Consider the following 19,965-nt stretch of genomic DNA (forward strand, 5'->3'; position numbering starts at 1 on the left):
CTCTCAGGGACAAAGATCCTTACTCTAAGAAGTACTTGTAACTGGAATTCTAAATGTTCCCTTCTATGCGTAGCACATCATGATAGGAAGTTTTTTGTTTTTATTTTTATTGCCGCTTGGCTTTGATCAAAACGTACCTCCTTTTTGCATCTTTGCCAACTAAAAAATGACAGTCTTGTGGCCCTAAAAGACCATATTTCTGAAAGATAGGGCCAAATTTGATTAAGCATCAAAACTGTGATCAGCTCTGCTTAGCATGAAACCAGGGACAACTATCCAGAACTATAAGAAAACAGTGATTATTTCCAGAAGATATTATACTAGCTCATATTCGATAGTTATATCTCCAGATTTTCTGATGCTGTTGAATGAATCCAGTTCAACATTTATCGGTCATGTACTATGCATTAGGCATTAAGCTTGGTGTTGGGATTAAGATGATGATGAAACTGCAGCTGCTTCTGAAGAGCTTATAATCTAGTGAGGGAGACAGAAACATGCTGTTTTGATATGATGTTGTAAGTGCATGTAAAAAAAAAAAAAAAGATGTGAGAGAGTGCCAGGGAAAATGTAGATGGAGCATTGGGCTCAGCCTCCTGGAAGGGAGAAAGAATATTATTAAAGACTTCCTGGAAGTTTATTTTTAAAAATAAAATGCTGCATCCCAATTAAAATAGAAAGCAACTATCCTATGTAGCTATCCAGTAACAAAGAGTATGTATACTAACCCACCATCAGAAGTCACACTGAATAAATACTTCCCTACACTTCAGGATGGATTTGCCCTGACTTGATTCCACACTTTTATTCATCACTCTTGAAATCACAAACATACATCTGAGGAATAGAATATATATACTGCCTCTAATTCTTCAAAGAGGTAAGCAGATGACTTTCATAAGAGCAGAAAACAGTGAAGACTCTATAAATGAAATTACAGTTCTGGAATCGCCTCTCCCACGTGGGGAGGGAAATGACACTCATGATTCCCGGCTCCTGTTGAAGGCCTGGGACTGTACTCATGGGTGACGAGTCAAGCTCGCCTTCGGCGGCTCCCCAATCTTCACCACCACAAATGCCTGAAAATCTGCCAGTTGGAGGTCAATTCAATTTTGAAAGTCACCATTGTGAAGATTCTACGGGGCCAACATATATTTACACCTTAGGGCAGATTTCAGCATAGCCCTTCTCCCAGAAGGGAAACAGCTAAAGACACCCCAAAACTTGAAGAAACCCCTAAACAATATGACAGTTTTGATTAGTGGGTTAGTAACTTAACCCATTCAGGCCATTTCTTAATCCTGGGCGTAGATCAAATCTTTGTAGAAATAACTCTGAAATGGTTTAATATCATGCCTTCTTTATTTTAGACTGTGTTATAATCAATACCTGTACTATGGGCATCAATATTCTTTTCCACAAACTATTAACCACTTTGTTAAGTGTAAGATGCCATATAACTTTATCTTATTAGTGATTTTTCCAAAACAAATTAAACCCAGCATTATTGTCTTGAGACATTATTTTCACACACCACTCCTCAAGTAACATGTTAACAACTTTAATCTCCTACAACATCTTAGTTGATTAAATACTAAGGCCATGGAATGACACTACCTAATAGAAACAGTTGTCTTTATTACTCCAGATACCATTGTAAATATATTGGTAAATAAAAATACATCTGTGCAAGTTGTAAACAGAAACAGTTTAAGGTGGGACTCTAAAACGATGTCAAAATGCAATGTAAAGGCCAAGAGTTCATTATGCATCACACATCAATACCATGCAGTAGTTTTATTAACACAGATACAATATAATTTATCCAGTAATAACAGTAATTGACCTAGAGTTGCTAAAATATCTGTTGCTACTTTATTAGCAAATAACTGAATTTAGGTAGACTTAAAAACTTTTAAACATAGAAACAGAAAATAAACAATTCCTCACATACCACTCTCTATTCTTTGTTTTTCTCTGCTATATGGTTTAAATGACATATATTCAACATCTAAATCTTTAATTTTCATCTTAGAATAAAAAGGTCTTCACACAACTTTGGATAAAAGTGATGATTTCAGTTTAATAAGTTCATGAGTATCTTTTAATTTTTCAGTTTTGTATGACATGAACCTTCTAAAGTTTCACTATAAAACTAGGAATGATGAGAAAATGGTATGAACATAGAGACAAGATGATTAATAAAACCAAACTTCAGGACAAAAAACCTCCACATGTATCTCCATATCATGTTTGCATTTATAGGCAGGCAAATTAGGTATAATGTTTCTTTTAATTAGGAGCATCAGTAACCATTAGACTTGAAAACAGAAAACCCACATTCAAATTAAAGATTTTTATTACATGTGTAGACTTGGGGACATCCCTGGACCTCTCTGAGCTTTGGTCTTGTCATATGCAAAAATGAGGATGATTCTATACACTTCAGTGGGCTCAGTGAATACTGAATAAACTTCATACATGAAAGCACTTTCTCAGCAGATACTCAATATTTCTGCGATGAATTTTGAACACTGAACTTAAATGTCTCTACAGCCCCCAAGAGGTCCAATAGATTTATATGTGTGTTTTTCCTACTAAACTTTTCCCCTTCCATACACATGTATTATTTGGGACCACCTCTCCAGTTTACAAGGATAATAAGAAGTTCAATCCTTGCCGTTACAGAAAATTCTCCTCTTTTTATCATGATGCCAGCTGGTACTTATGGATATGATCACTATTGAGTACCATGTTTTACTGGTGAGAATTGCTGAGTAACATGCATAGAGTCAGGGCTACAGTCTGTCATCCTAGGAACCTTCCCAGTGAAAATTCAGAAACACCTTCAAAGCTCAGCAAAATCCATGAAGTAGCCACACAAACCCAATGACTGTGCAAATCAATAGCAGCTCTAGGCACATGGATGTCTTTAGGCGAATTATTTTTAAAAAACCATTACCTCTTTCACACTGGGGTCCAGTAAAGCCGTAAGTGCACGCACATCGATTTGGGGCCACGCACCTCCCTCCGTTGAGACAGCCACTTTCGCAGACAGCTGGAAAATAAGGAGAATGCTGAGAAGCTTTACCTGAAGGTAGATGCTAATGAAGTAACACTTACAATCCCCTGAAAGGAAAACAAGAAAATATCTAAATAATCGCCCTGGTATTTGTTTTGAACAGTCACTTGAAAGTTACAGATCCTCAGATGTTCCTCAGTCAACTCTTAGGGAATCCTAGAAGAGGTGTGTTCATGCTGCCAGTCTCATTCCCTGAAGCATCTGAGCAATGCTTTCAGTTCTGCAGCTGAAATGATGGTTTCTAAGGGACTTCACTGGATGGGAACTGCATTTTAGCCAACTGACTCTTTTGTTTAGGATCTATGTAAACATAGTGACATCAGAGAGGGCTCCTCTGAGAGTAAACATCGGCCCCTCTGATGTCACTCTTACAGAAAAGTAGCATGTTAAATCACACAACTAACTGCAAACAACAAAATACTAAGACTGGCAGTTAGTAATTTAAGCACCATAATGAAGACCCCATTGAGTGTGATAACAGAATCCATTGAAACTATTGGTGCTGTAAGTCTAGAGATCCTTGAGGAAGAGACATTTTACTTGTTAAAAAAGGCTTCAAAATAAGAATTGAAAGCCCATGCTCTGAACAACTCCTCTCTGTACAATTTCCTGTAACTCATGTATGCATGGCCTCTTACCAGGCATCTTTGTCATGGGCGGTCGGTTTTTCCCTGCCAAATCTGCCAGAACCACCCACCTTTCGAAGCCCAGTTCAAGCCTCACTCCTCCATGAGGTTTCCCCAATCCTTCCATTTAAACCCACTGTTCCTTACATATTTTTCCATACGTTTTGCTTCTACCCCTGTAGCAGTCATGAAGTTGAGTCACTCAGGCTTCCCTTCAAGAGAACCTGCCGCAAGGACTTTAGCTAGCAGGCAGCCTCCAGCGGTGGCCCCTTTAGATCTACTGCAAAGGGCACACTCTTGGCCAATGACTGCACACAGCAGGACACTAGAGCCTGGCATTTCTGCCCGTCATGGAACTCCGCTAATGGGCACTCTCTGGGCTGTCCATCAGCCTGGGTAAGACTTTCCCAGAGGGGCACTACAGTCTGAAGCTCCTTCTACACAATTGTCCTTCCTTTCCTCCCTCCTTGCACAGAGGTCAAATAGGCATTGTAGTCTGAAGGTTGACCCCTCCTACTCCTACTTCCTCTACCCTTTATTTTTCTCAAGCCTTTTCCCTAATGAATCTTTATATCGAATTTTGTCTTAACATCCACTTGGCATCAGAAGACCTGAACTGACACAACCCCTTATAGCCAAAAATTATGGCAGGAGTTCATTTCTCATCACAACATCAGAGAGTTTACATACAGTAATTGTTCTGCTTTGTCTCTTAATTTATAATCAGGAGAGAATAAAAAGATTCTAAGCAGAAAAGAAATGTTGAGCTTGTCTAAACCAACAACCCTCCCATCTTGCAGATGAGGAAGCTGAAGTTTAGGAAAAGTTTTCCAGTTCTGCAAGTGTTAATTGAGCACCTGTTGTGTGCTGGGCTTTGAGCTAAACTCCCTCAGGGAGCACCAAAGGGAGCACCTCTTGATTCTTCTCCTGAAATACCTGACTCCATCCCTACCTCACCATCTCTGTGGCCACAGCCCTAGTTAGGACTGGTCTTCCTGCTTCCTGTTTCTTCCTCCTCCACACTGTGGCCACAGTGATCTTTCTCATTGTAAACCCTTGTTACTGAAGGGTACGAGGTCAATGTTTCACAGCAGAAAATGCATGGGCTGTCGAGTCAGAATGCTTGGGCTCCAAGCCCAACTCTGCCAATTACCATCTGTATATCCTTAGAGAAATTACTGAGACCCTGAACCTCATCCGTTAGAAGGTAATATTTATGATCTCTAACATAAAGGGCTGTTGTCATATTAAATGAGTTAATACATGTAAAGAGTAAGTAATTTAATATGCATATGTTGTTGTTGTTATTGTTGTTATCTTATTCCCCTTTCCTGGCTCTACTTTAGAAGAAAACATGGTATGTATAAAGGCATTGAAACCTGGCCCATGACTTCCTATATGACCTTATTTCCCTTCTCATCACTTCTCTCAGCACTTCAGCTCTAGCAACACCAAAGCACCTGCTACGTCTTACATCCCATGCTATGTCCTGGGCTGGTGTTTTGGTCATGCCATGCCATCTGCATAAAGGACACTTCACCCATCGCCTGACAGGTGAACTCCTACCCATCCCTCAAGACTCAGCTGAAGGATTACCCACACTAGGGAGGCTGTCCTGCCTCTCCTCTCTCCATGCTGGGATGCACAAAACTCAACCAATATTCTTATCACACTGCAGTGTGTGGGATGGTCACTAGGCCATTATACAAATTTTAGTTTATTTATAATACCATTATTCATCATAGCAAATATACATACACAATGGCAAAAATTGGAAACAACCTGAATAATGTTCATCATTAAGGATTAATTAAATAAACAGTAAAATGTCTGTATAATGTAGTATTAGGTGACCATTAAAATGTATTTTAAAATGTTTAATAACATGAATATACTTCTAATAAAATACTAAGTGAAAAAGTGGTATTAAAAAGTATATATACAATAAGATCTCATGGATCGGATATGCATTCAAAGTCTAGAAGGTAGTATGCGGAATGATGGGATCATGAAAAATTTTATTTTTTATAATGTTGAACGTTTCCAAATTTTCTGTAGGGTGTATATATATTCATCTTGGAGTAATAAAAAACAAGCTTTTTAAAAGAATTTTTCATCTTCTACAAAAGCACAGGGACTGGTAGAAAGTAGATACAATAAATGGTATGTGTAAGTGAACCAACAAACTGAACACCACGTGATAAGTCCTACAGTAGCAGAATCTAGACTGGGAAATTAGAGAGATGGAGATATCATTAATCAAGAGAAGGGACATGTTTGGGAAGAAAGATGAGGTTGAGTTTTGAAATACTTTGAGATGCTTCCTGAAAATCCAAGTGGAGAAGTTTAGCGAGGGAATGGAAGGTATACAGCTGGAATGAGCAAGAGTTCTGCACCTTGGGTGATGACTACAAATCAAAGGAGTGAGGCAAGCAGGGCGATGAAGGTAAGTTAGAGGAAAATGCATCAAACAACCCATTACCACGATTCCAATTGGAAATTTGATGCTACGTGTATTGAGTAAGTGATCTGTTCCTCTATAAGGGTCATTGGACATGTACAAAAATGCTGTGTTCCAGGTAATTAAAGAAAATCCATCTGCACTTATCTCTTTATTCTATTTGTCTACATGTAGGTTAACATCTAGAATACCTGAACTATGGTTTACTTACGTTGTCCACAGTGAGTCCCCACGTATCCTTTCTGGCACAGACAATGATCGTCACTGCAGCTACCTCCATTCATGCAGCGAATGTTGCAGTGTTGTACTGGGAAAAAAAAGACAAATGATTCATCTTTGCAATTTAAGTGCATAGATTTCAACAGTTCACAGGAGTTGATTTATAGTTATTGGAAGAGAAAATAAAATGGTTTCTCAGAATGCATATATTTATGCAGAAATGACCCACTTGACAATGCTAAACATGTTATCATTTGTGTGTATAAAATAATTCACAATGCAATTGTTTCTTTGACATTGACTTTAATAGCGCTAAATGACTTCCCTAACTTAACAGAACTTACAACTCAACGTCTTTTCTGTAATTTATACTAACAAGAAAGTAGTGCCTTGGGTAGCCATAGTAGACAAGATTACAACGGCAATCATTTTCCTGTGAAAAGATTTAGAGACTCAGGCAGATGGCCATGGAAACAGTTGAAGTCACAGATTCCACAGAATTTTTTTAAAAGAAATTTTGGAGGCAGCAAAGAGAAAAAAAGAAAATACCTAGAAAGGTGTTTAATAACAACACTGCCTGATAATGGGGATGGCTGGATTTGGCTCAGAAAGAGCTGCTTGTTTAAACTGTAACTTAAACTAAACAAGACCCTCTGTGTTTGAAATCCACTTGTCACATTTTCACCTACGGAAGCGCGCGTTTCAGGGCTCAGGGTAGAAAGACCAGGACCTGACAGCCTCAGACCTCAGACGAGGACACACTAGAAGAAACTGAAGTAAAAGACACCTGCAAGCTCGGTCGTGAGCGATAATGACAACACAGGCATGCACTCTCATTTCTCCAATGTTTAGGCTGTCTCTGTGTCAGTAATTTACGTATGCTAATAACACTTTCAAAATCCTGGGGTATTCCTTAGTCCTCTAGAACTGCGGTCCCCAACCCCCAGCCATGCCCTGTTAGGAACCAGGCCACACAGCAGGAGGTGAGTGGTGGGGAAAAAGTTAGGTCAAGTTGAAGGTGATATACCTTTTCAAGAACATGCCACACACTTACAGAAACACCACCAAAGGCTCCCTATCTCTACTGAACTAATAACCACCTCCATCTCTCAGCGTTCGACGCCCTTCTCAGCATGGCCCCAGATGCCTTTCAGGGCTCCCTGGCACACTTGTAAGCTGTCCTATGACTTGGTCCCCTGATCTACTTATCAATCATTCATTCACTGAACAAATATTTCTGAGTGCCTACTATGTGCCATGCGAAATGCCAGGCACTTCTGCTTGTGCTAGTCTCCTCACGGAACCCCCTCTGTAACCTGCCTCTTTGTCTCTTCACACCTAACTCTTAACCCCCAACACATAACATACACAGTTCCCACCAAATACGGAAATCCTACCTATCTCCAAGACCCACTTCAAATGTCTCTTCTTTCTCTTGATCTTTTCTGATTTCTGTTCTCTCCTCCCTCCTGAAGCAGATGTGAGCCCTGTCTTCTCTCAGAGTATTTTAGACTTATCTTTTGACATATACATTATATGATATGATCTATTTTTAGGTTTTCTCCCCTATCCCTAGCCCATCTATCTAAAAAGTACTTAACAGTTGGAAGGGTCATGATTATTACAAAATTATGCCACTGTACTCTACCCAGGGCAACAGAGGAAGACTCTGTCTCAACAAAAACAAATAAGGCAACTGAACAGCCCTCCTCACAATTTCCCCGCCCCTTCAAAAAGAAAAAAAAAAAAGGATAATAATTATACAGTATCCCCCGAAGTGCCTAGAGAAGTAGCACCTTGCCTAAATGTAGGTGCTGTATCAGAACCATGCTAAACTAATTTTACTTACTTAACTCATGGTATCTGATAATAACATCAAAAGCTATGCTCAAGGACCAAACTGAGACTGAGAAGTTGCTCATTGTGCCCTCGGCACTTATACAGCTCTCAGTAGGTTGCTATTTAAAATATTTTTATCTTTGTTTCCCCATGTATAAAAGCAGAAATAACTCCTTTGTTGGAGCACTGAAATCAAGCAACCCAGGAAACTGATTAAAACAAACTATTATTTTAGGCTCCTATAATTCCATTCAAACACCTCAGCCAAAATGCTTTCTTAACTAAAAACCTATCTACAAGTATACAATAAAAACAAAAAAGATTTGGTGAAAACTTTGGATAATATTCTAAGTAGGTCAGGAAAAGGTATATAGTTACTTTAAAATTTGAAGTTAAACTTAGCTTCATCCTATCTTAGAAAAACAGTGAGGATTGGGAAAAGCACAGGAAATGATGTCATCTGTCAAGCAGCATAGGAACTCAGCCCTCAAACTGATTTCAATTAAAGCAGTTCAGGCCAAGAGCTAATTTCCATTCCCACATGAGCAACAAAGCCATTTAGCTTCTTTGAGATAAAAAAAAATCTAACAGTAGTTTAAATAGTGACTTTACATTATTTTTTCAAGTTGAAAATCAGAATGAATTCTGCTTGCTGAGAAGATGATAAGTTTACATTGAAATGCAATATAATAAAAAACTCCCTGATATGCTTTTATTTATTTTTTCTACCCTGTCTTTCAGGTGAATCTTTTCCAGCAAAAATATTCTTTCTCCTTTAAAAAAATAAAACCACTCGGTCAGACTTGTAAAGCAATAAGGCCTGGTTTGTCCAGTGGCCTACACAAACCAATGCACCATGACTCCTTGCCGGGAAGTGCGGAGGGAGCGAGCTTAGCGACAGATGATGGAATCTCCACCACCTGCTTGGCCATAAACATGTTTTCCACGAGAAACTTCATATTCTTTGTGAGTCTGAAATCTTTAGGGGGGAAAAAAGCATTCCTTTAAAGGTGAGAGCAATCGCTCAGGATTTCCGTGGGGAAATAAAGGAACTAGCATGCAGCTTCACTGCACAAGCAGGGAACAGTTAAGAGAGAATACATACACAAACTGGTTTTATTTTGGATTGAGTCCTGCCATTGGTACATATTCTAAATTTACTCTGATTTGAACAAGAATTCCAGATGTCTCATAATTAGGAGACCAGGTTCTATGTCTCTTAAAAAAGCCAATTGAAAATAGGGTTCCTCTTACACCCATGAAGATGATATATGCTTTATTGGATATGCTAAATACCCAAGTCAGAATATATTCCTAAACTCAATCTGTGTTAAGATTTTATCAGAAACAGAAAATACTAGGGGGGAAGGGTCCAAGTGTCAGTGTGCAGGCTGTTGCTGCTACACACAGTTGGCCCTGAGAGCCCTAAATCCCCAGGGAGGACATGCCCCTGAGACGGGCAGACAGCCCATCAATGGGTTTCACGTCAGGCTCAACATCCTAGAACTAACAGGAAATGCTGCCATCTCCTTGTATCCAGATAGGATCCCAAATTAATGTTCTATTCATTTCAGATTTCAGTCAGTCATTTCAAACTACTTATGAAATGCCTTTAATTTGCCAGGCATCAGAGTAACAGAAGAAACTGTCTTTACATTATAGCCCAGAACAAATTAATTCTTAAAATGATGAATCAAACGAGAACAATGTGAGCATGCTATGGAAATAAGAGAGGTGCCAGACTTGCACTTAGGTCTGAATACCTCAGGTAAAGATTTTCTTCGGGATGCATTAGGTTTGGAATAACTCTAAAGACCTGCCATCATCTTGGCAGGCACAACTGGCAGAAAGAACATTGGGAGCAATTTGCAAATAAGCATCTGTATGGCGAGCATGTGATTTTAATTTAGGCACTGGGAAAAACACAGACAGACAAATTAAACAGTTAGACTAACTTCTGGACTGTACACCTGAGACAACAATCACTGCAGGACAAAAACAATTTTCACTTGGAGAGATAACATCAATGATATTTCGCCTAAGTGCATAAATGTCTTGTGGTGCCTGAAGACACACAGCCACACAGCTTAGAAGAGCAACTTCATGAAGGTATCTAAAAAAAAAAAAGGAAAAAAGAAAAGGAAAGAATGAAAAACCTAGCCAAGCTGTAAAAGGTCCAGAGAAGGACAAGTTAAAGTTAAATGATAGCAGTGAAAAAGATGCTTCCATAGAGTGCAGACTAGAAAGCAAAGAATTCAACCATTTCTAAGGACAAGTCTGAGTAGATTCCATGTACTCTTCTCCTCTCTGTCCATCCAAATCCCATACTTCCCTAAATAACTTTTTCAAGGGTTGCTTCTTCCAAAGTAGCTACAGTACCACCTTCCCTTCCCCTTCCACTTTCAGCAAACTTGCTAACACACTGGTCTAGAATTGTTCTCTTGGCCTTCTTATACCCTTAGAGCTCAGATTCATGTTAGGAGTACAAGTGCCCCAAATTCTCACTGAATTGAAGTAAACTGAAAGGGATAAAATTTTGATCAAAGTGTAAGGGGTTGCACAAGGTGATGTCAATACTCCCCAAATTGATACACAGGTTTAACATAATTCCTGTCAAAATCATAAAAGGTTTTGTAGATATAGGCAAGATGAATCTAAACTTTTTATGGAAAGGCAAAAAAACTAGAATAGCTAAAATAAATTTTGAAGGGCTGGGCGCGGTGGCTCACGCCTGTAATCCTGGCCCTCTGGGAGGCCGAGGCGGGTGGATCGCTCGAGCTCAGGAGTTCGAGACCAGCCTGAGCAAGAGTGAGACCCCGTCTCTACTAAAAATAGAAATAAAAATTATCTGGACAGCTAAAAATATATATAGAAAAAATTAGCCAGGCATGGTGGCGCATGCCTGTAGTCCCAGCTACTCGGGAGGCTGAGGCAGTAGGATCAATTAAGCCCAGGAGTTTCAGGTTGCTGTGAGCTAGGCTGACGCCACGGCACTCACTCTAGCCCGGGCAACAGAGCAAGACTCTGTCTCAAATATAAATAAATAAATAAATAAATAAATAAATAAATAAATAAATAAATAAATAAATAAATTTTGAAAAAGAAGGATAAAGTGGGAAGAATGAGCCTATCCAATTTCAAGTCTTATCATATAGCTGCAGTAATCAAGACTGTACGGTATTAAAGAAGGGACAGACACATTGATAGATGGAATAAAATAGAGAACCCAGAAACAGACTCATACAAATATGCCCAACTTTTGGACAAAGGTACGAAGGTAATTTAATGGATGAAGGATAGCCTTTTCAGAAACAAATGGTGGTAGAGTAATGGGACATCTGTAAGCTACAATTGAACCTAGATCTCAACATCACACCTCACATAAAAATGGTCACAACACATGGATCACAGATGTAAATGTAAAACTATAAAACTTTTAGAAAGAAGTTGGAGGAGATCTTCAGGATCTAGGAGTAGGCAAAGCATTCTTAGACTTAACACCAAAAGCATGATCCAATAAAGGAAAAACTGATAAACTGGACTTTAAAAGATCTCATTAAAAAACTCAAGCTACAGAGTGGGAGAAAATGTTTGCAAATCACAAATTTGATAAACAGATAGTACTTAAAATATACAAAGAATTCTCAAAACTGAAGAGTAAAATAAATAATCCAATTAAAATCTGAAAAAATAAGATGCAGAGACATTTCAGCAAAGAAGATATACAGGGGGCAAATAAGCACATAAAAAGATGTTCAGCATCATTAGCCAATGGGATATGCAAATGAAAAACACAGTGAGATATCACTACACAGCTGTGAGAATAGCTAAAATTAAAAATAGTGACAACCCCAAAAGCTGGGAAGGATGCAGAGGAACTAGGTCATTCACACACTGCTGGTGAGAATGTGAAATGGTACAGCTACTCAAAAAACAGTTTGACAGTTCTTAAAAAGCTAAACATGCAACTACCATACAACCCAGAAATTATATTCCTGGGCATTTATCCCAGAGTTTGAAGACTTGTGTTGACACCAAAAACTTGTACATGAATGCTCATAGCAGCTTTGCTCAAATAACAAAAAAACTAAAAACAACCCAGATGCCCTTCAGCAAACAGGTGAATGGCTAAACAAACTGTGGTACATCCATAGCATATACTACTACTCAGCAGTCAAAGGGTACAAACTATTCATATATGCAACAAACTAGATAAATCTCCAGAAAATTATGATGAGTGAAAAATTCCAATCCCCAAAGGTTACATACTATGTGATACCATTTATATAAAATTCTTGAAATGATAAAATTATAAAAATGAAGAACAGATTAGTGGGTGTCAGGAGGGCATACGGGCAGGAGGAAAATGACTATAAAAGGGTACCATGAGGGATCCTTGTGGTCATGGATGTGTTCCGCATCTTGACAGCATCCACTGTTGCCATATTTTGGTTGTGATACTGTACTACAGTTTTGCAAGATGTTGCCATAGGGAAACTGGGAAAAGAGTGCCCAGGATCTCCCCATATTATTTCTTACAACCGCTATGGTTTGAATGCCCCCTCCAAAACTGATATTAAAATTTAACTGTCATTGTGATAGTCTTAAGAGATGGTACTTTTAAGAGGAGATTAGGTCACAAGGGCTTTGCCCTCCTGAATGCATTCATGTCATTATCTCAGGAGTGGGTTAGTTGTCTCAGTTCAGGCTGCATTTTCTCTTTGTCTCATGTGCCTGCTTGCCATGTGATGTTTTCTGACACAGGATGACCCTCACAGCATGCTGGTGCCATGCTTCTGGACTTCCCAGCCTCCAGAACCGTGAGCCAAATAAACTCCCACTGTTTATAAATTGCTCAGTCTCTGGTATTCTGTTATAGCAGCAGCAAACAGACTAAGACAGCTGATTGTGAATCTATAGTTATCTCAAAATATGAAATTTAATTTTAAAAATCCTTTAAAATAGTGTAAAGAATAAAACAGAATAAGCATGAAATCGATTTCCAAAGTCTGAAATATAAAATACAGGGAACAACTTTTATAATCACGTATTATAAATAATTATATGTATGTTATGGTCTAAAGGATTATGTCTCCTCAAAATTCACATGTTGAAACCTAATGCCAATGTGATATATTAAGTGATGGAGCCTTTTGGGAGGTGATCAAGTCATGTAGGCAGAGTCCTCATGAATGGCATTAGCACCATTACAAAAGAGGCTCAAGGGAGCTTGTTTGCCCCTTACCATGTGAGGACACAAAGCAGGCACCAACTGTGAGGAGTGGGCCCTCGCCAGACATGCAATCTGCTGGCACCTTGATCTTGGACTTACCAGCCTCTAGAACTGTAAGAAATAAATTTCTGTTGTTTATAAATTACCCAGCCTATGGCATTTTGTTACAGCAGCCCATAAAACTGAGACAATATATACATTTGTAAAGTTTGTTAATCCCTGTATTATTAATACAAGGATGCAATGTATATTTGCATGTGTATGGATGTGTGTATACACGTTTAAGATGAATTTGAGTAAATTCATGGATCGGTAAACAATGATAGGTCTTTATGAGAATTAGGACTGCTAGGAATCATCTCTAGCCTCAGAGACTGATGAGTAGAGAATAGTCCTAAATAGAGCTGGAATTAAAGTCTAGAAAAATCACTGTTCTGACCCTGTCTAGTTAATCTTTCTTTTTTCCCTGGTGCCTCAATGACCAGTGTCAAGAGTTTCTACCAGGTACAAGGGAAGCCACATCTTCCTGGTGTCCAGAAGAATCACTGGCTGGCAGTCTGGACCTTTTGGAAATATAAAGGCCGTAAGAGAGAATTTTCTATTCTCAGGGTCAAAAGATACTTAAGTCTTATTAAAAAAAAAAAGCCACATTCCTTCTATTCTTTTCATTTTCAAATGAGATAACTAAAGTCCTCAGAGGTCCCACAACTTGCCTAGACCTCTTTGCCCCCTATCACATAATAAGCATAAATTTTTCATAGGAAAAATTGGTGAAATGATCTAAATTGACACCTTTTAGTAGAACCACAAGTGGTGATTGCAAACATTTCTCTGAGTTAGGGTTATCTTTCCATTAGCAAGAGAATTAGCAAAGTGACCTATCTACATTTACTGTCTACCATACCATGGCCAGGAAGTTGTGTAGAATTGCAGAGCTGTTCCCTAGAATATCACTTCAAAAGATGAGAAATGAATTCTGATCATCCCTAGCTACCTTTAATTTAAAACATTCTACCATTTGTAGCTTGGCAAACCGTTTAGACAATATTAGTTCAGGGAGTTCAAGCCAATGATTTTAAAGGTTTCAGATACCTCAAAAGGTGCTAGTGATAACAGATTCTCTTCTTTATACCACTCTCATCCACAAGCTACTTGGGGATTTTGTACCACAGATGTGACCCAAGCTTCTTCAGAAAGCTCCATCTATAAATCTTAGACTTCAATCTCTAGCCTCAGGACCTTACCACTATACTCCCGCTATCCCACGGCTAGCTTGTACACTAGGACCATGGCTTTTCCCTCTGGTCTTGTTAACATCCTGTCACCACATCCCATAATTTTTACTTGTCATAAAAATCATCAGTAGCTCACACTATCACTAAGGAAGACCTTTCCAGTTGGATACCCAGTTTTGCAATCTGGCTATATTTTCTTCCCCTGGAAGTGTGCAGTGTTGTTGATTGGTTTAAGGACCAATCTGAGAAATGGGATCTATTCCCAATTTGATATCTACATTTCTTTCCCAACCTTGAGACTCACACTCCTCAGCATCAGCTTGGAGGTCATCCTGACAGAGATGGAGATGACCAGCATGTTCCCAAAAGTGCCACCTGCTGACTTCTCTGCCTCTTTCTAATCTCCCAGCTCAGATGCCCTTGCTAGATGGAATGAACCTGCTGTTACTTGGAGGATGCACATTTGAAACCAAGCTGCGACCAAGTAATAATATGCTCTAGTCAGTGCAATAAGCAAGAGTCCCAGCCCATAGGGGAGTTTCTATTCCAATCTACCACTGGCTGTATTTAGTACTAGGCTGTTTTTGTTTGGGTTCCACCAGAAGCAGATTCTGAGACAATAATTTAAATAGGGTAGTTTGTTTTGGAAGTAATTCTAGAAAACACTGGTAGGAGAGTGGGAAAGTGAGAGAGAGAAAAGAAGGAAGCTAGTAAAGTATATTATCAAGTCTATTATCACTGTGGGCAGTGAGGGCTCGGTCTCACTAGGGAACTTCAGGAGACAGTGCGGAACAAACCTCATGGCTATCCAAACTGAGAGGCAAGAAAGCTGGGGCACTTATCCAACAACTCTCCATCTGTTACTGGTTAAAAGTTGCTTCTAGGTCCACTAACCCTCCAGCACTTCCAGTTTGCCCTGCATGCAGATCTGACATTCTCCTTGGCCAGGAAGATGTTACAAATCTCTCAGGCAGAGTCCCCCATGTTCACTTGTGAATGCCCAGGGAGGTGAGTGGGCACCAAGAGGGTGCTACACAGGACGACTAGCCCTAGCCTGTTAATTGGCTAATGACAGTCACATTCAAATGTTAGGCCTCTTAACAGGTAATAAACTTTGGCACACTGAAGTCTCTACATGCAATAAACATAAGAGAATGAACATATTTCACAACATTTTTCCATAAAACCTTGTCAAAAATAGAATATACTATGAGGGGAGTGCATTTTCTCACCTGAAATGGGAAATGGAAAAGGAACCTAAGTTTTTCACCTTGGTGATGGTTGAGGTATTGAGGGGCTAAGTTCATACAAACATGAACTTCAACTTTTTAAACAACCAATAATGACTTGTCTCCTTCCCACACCCCATTTTTCCTAATTCACTACTGCAAACCCTACACTTAAAGAAAAAAAACAATAGAACAAGCAAAGGCTTTGAAGAATGAACTGTGGATATTTATTTGGCATCACAGAAGTGGCAAAATTCTAAAAGGGAAAATATGTTTGTGCTTCATGCTACAAATCACCCCAGAAACTGCCATAACAGGCTCTTACATTTTCCTCTTATAAAGGCAGGGGTCTTGAGTTTTAAATAAGTTTTTAATCAGATTCATATTTCAGTACCACAAGGAAGAATGCCTCGATTTTTTGAGCCAAAAATGTTCATTAAATAATCATTTCATTGAGCACCTTCGATGGGGTTTACATTGGAGACACAAAGATGAATAAGGTGATACCTACAAATAAGGCCATAATCTTTCTATTATTCACAGTTACTATGCCCCATAGGTAATTTTCCTATAAAGAGTGAAGAAGGGAAATGAGAGGCCAGATTGTGGAAAGTCTTTCCAAGTATTTTGGGCAGAACAGAGAAGGCAGATGTTCTAGTGAAAGAAAAAAAAAAATGTATTGCAGGCAAGAGAAAAGCCAAAAGCAAATTTAGGAGAAAATAGGGTGTAACCACATAAAATAATATTATATATAATGACATGTTAGACTCACTGGATCTGGAGCCACAGGAAGGAGCTATCTGACCAGATGGGCAAGTGCACATATTTGGCCTCGAACAAAATCCATCCCCACAGGAATGCCGGCAAATGGCTGTGAATAAAACCAGAGGTCTGTTAGCACATGACATGGATTCAGAGCACGGTTAGTCACAGGGACCCAGTTCTCAATGAGACCTGGGTTCTCAGGCCCCTTGATAACTTTACCCCCATGACTTGTATGACCTTAAGCCTCAGGTATTCTCATTTACAAAACAGGTCTGTTGGACTTAACAAACACTGGCTTAAAAATCAGTAACTCCCTTACCCATAACAGTTGTTCTCAATCTCTCTTTGCTTATTCCACAGCACTCATCTATTAAAAGCCAGGACAGGCTATGCAGGGAAAATAAAACAATAAAATTCCTGCATCTAAGTATATTTATGTGCTTATAAGAATTCTATTTTTATAATCACTATTGTATATAAAAAAGGCAGCAGTATTCTTAGAAGCCAATTTTACTGTACATGATTAATGCTGAATTTTTGTCCTGTTCTGAATTACATCGACAGTCTGAGAGTAGAATGCTAGAATCTACTCTCATAGTACTGACTCTACAATCAGGAAGCCAGTCATCCTTTAGAGAAATATTTACATTTTTATGCCACCCAGAGACTAATAGCAATCCAGTACCAAATGCTCTGCTAGTGGCCAAAAGAGTAAGTTTAAATGGCAAATGATTTATATTAATATTTATCAGCAGACTAAGATTTGGTCACTACTTGTTATAATCATAAGGATAATCCTTTCTTCAAACACCTGCACGACCTTGCAAGAGGCAAACATGATGTACAAGGCTAAAATAATACACTGGATAGAAAGTGCATTAAAGTATCAAAACAGCTGAGGATGGAAATTGGAAAATCCTATGAAATAAGCTGTCAAAGGACCCTATAAACATTTATTTAAAAACCTAAAGAGAGAATTTCTCAAAGAACTCTACAGAACACTGGGAAAGGATTCTGTTGTCAAGTTCACTGGGAAAACTGCAAATACCATTATATCCCCCTCTTGGTAATTCAATTTTGGTCTTAAACCACAATGTGCCAAATGAATACGATGTTTTCTGGTCAAAATCAAGAACGGGGAAAGGTATAAACTTTTTTAGGTCATCAAGTGAATATTGGGTAAAATACTCTATTCCTCTCCATAGACCACTCTTGGCCAAGTGAGAAGGTGGACTAAGCAATTCCTTAATGTCTCTTCAGCTCTAAATTTTCCATTATACTAATGGAGTTTTCTGAAAACTACAAATTACTTCATAGGTATGACGACTATAAAAGTTCATGGGAGGCAGATGCCGTAACTAATTTGACCCTAATGTCTCCATTAAATTGCACCTTGTCTGGCATGTGATTTATCACTCAACATTTGTGGGATACTGTGAGAATCTGGAGATTTGCCACAGCAGCAGAAATCACTAGAGAAATCTCTATTATCACTTAAGTTCTTTCCTAGTCTTCCCAGTGATTGTCATCTGATGCTCTACCCTCTTCACCTCCCCTCCGTCTAAGTATTAGGTGTCCTTCTGGCCTCAACCACCCAAATTCAATGTGCAGGGCTACGGTAACCTGTGGGTGGCCAACCAAGTTAGAAACTACAATAAGAAAATCAGGCCAGGCGCAGTGGCTCACGCCTGTAATCCTAGCACTCTGGGAGGCCGAGGTGAGAGGATCGCTTGAGCTCAGGAGTTCGAGACCAGCGTGAGCCAGAGCGAGACCCATTCTGTACTAAAAATAGAAAGAAATTATCTGGCCAACTAAAAATATATACAGAAAACATTAGCTGGGCATGGTGGCGCATGCCTGTAATCCCAGCTACTCGGGAAGCTGAGGTAGAAGGATTGCTTGAGCCCAGGAGTTTGAGGTTGCTGTGAGCTAGGCTAACGCCACAGCACTCTAGCCCGGGCAACAGAGTGTGACTCTGTCTCAAAAAAAAAAAAAAAGAAAATCAGCAGTGATAGCCTATTTTTCAAACTCCCGTCAAAGTGATTACATAATCTGTGCGACCAGGTGCAACAGGTGTAAACGACACACAACTTTGATCAAAATATCTCTGTGGCTCCAATCTCTGTATTTCAGAAACATTTTTTAAAAAGTCACTGAATTTAAGTATGACAGTGATTTCACCAAGTTAATGTATTTCCCAACCTGAATTCAGAGAAAATAGGAAAATCTTAGAGCTGGAAGGCTCTGCTATAAACATATTGATGGTGCAGTTACAAACGACCAAATTCTAAGCATCACCATGTAACCAAAACAACAAAAGACAGACATGAAGAATGACAGGTTGTCTATTTACTTACGGACAATACACTGATTTCCACCAGGTAAGGTTTTCCATCCAGGGCAACAGTAGGCATTATAACGTGATCCACAGACATTGGGCCTGAAACAAAAACACAAGAATTCTATTCTTTTTTTTTTTTTTTTAAAGAGAGATAACCAAATAAAAGGGAAAAATCTCTGAGCTATAAAAACAGAATGAATCCTGGTAGATAGCAAAAAGTAAACTCATAGGACTCAATGCTGGCTTAGTAGTTTGGGACACTTAAACATAATATTTAATAATATCAGTAAGGCTATCCCTTAATATCACCTATGCATATGGTGCATCAGGAAAACAAAAACCAGGGATACAAAATGCAGTACATTCTATCACAAGTCATAGAGCCATGCAAGTTTAATTTAAACAATAAACTTCTTACCAATCTAGTTAAAGGTTATAATAAAATCTATTGCACATAAGGTTTTTAATTTCTACTCTTTGAAGCTGTATATATATTTATTCCAAGGTCCAGCTCACCTCTAAAATGTTACACATTCTTTCTTTCACCAAAATTACAGGAATGCAAACTCTGACATGAGTCAAGAAAAGTAAAGGCCAAAACATGTAAATATTTCTTTAGCAAAAGTTTGGAAACACAGTTGATACCCGCAGTTACAGGAAAATAAAACCAATGTCACTCTGGGTTTCTTGTTTACAGATAGTTCATCACATGTCTTGGAGCAAAGCCTCCATTCAGAATCCAGATGATCCATATTTAACAATTGCAGGGAGCAACTGGGCAAGGATCTAATGACTTCAACACTGGAAACTAAGGCAGAGAATATAATACACAGAGGCCCCAAAAGAAACCATTCATTTCATTTTTTTATATCCTGAGGGCCTAAACATTGATACTAGTTCCTGCAGATTGGGGGCTGATAAGGAAGGTCAAATGT

General features: G+C 38.9%; 1 protein-coding gene across 1 annotated transcript in view; it reads right to left on the minus strand.

Annotated features, from left to right (window-relative positions):
* FBN1 (fibrillin 1) overlaps window positions 1-19,965 on the minus strand; it is a 226,294-nt gene that overhangs the window by 178,163 nt on the left and 28,166 nt on the right. The window contains exons 2-5 of the mRNA XM_045528600.1: window positions 19,047-19,129; window positions 16,697-16,795; window positions 6,381-6,476; window positions 2,963-3,058 (exon numbers count right to left, since the gene is read on the minus strand). Of these exons, the coding sequence (XP_045384556.1) occupies window positions 2,963-3,058; window positions 6,381-6,476; window positions 16,697-16,795; window positions 19,047-19,129 (374 nt within the window). The remainder of the gene's footprint in view (window positions 1-2,962; window positions 3,059-6,380; window positions 6,477-16,696; window positions 16,796-19,046; window positions 19,130-19,965) is intronic.

This window comes from Lemur catta, chromosome 1 (assembly GCF_020740605.2).
Source record: "Lemur catta isolate mLemCat1 chromosome 1, mLemCat1.pri, whole genome shotgun sequence".
Classification (NCBI taxonomy): Eukaryota; Metazoa; Chordata; class Mammalia; order Primates; family Lemuridae; genus Lemur; species Lemur catta.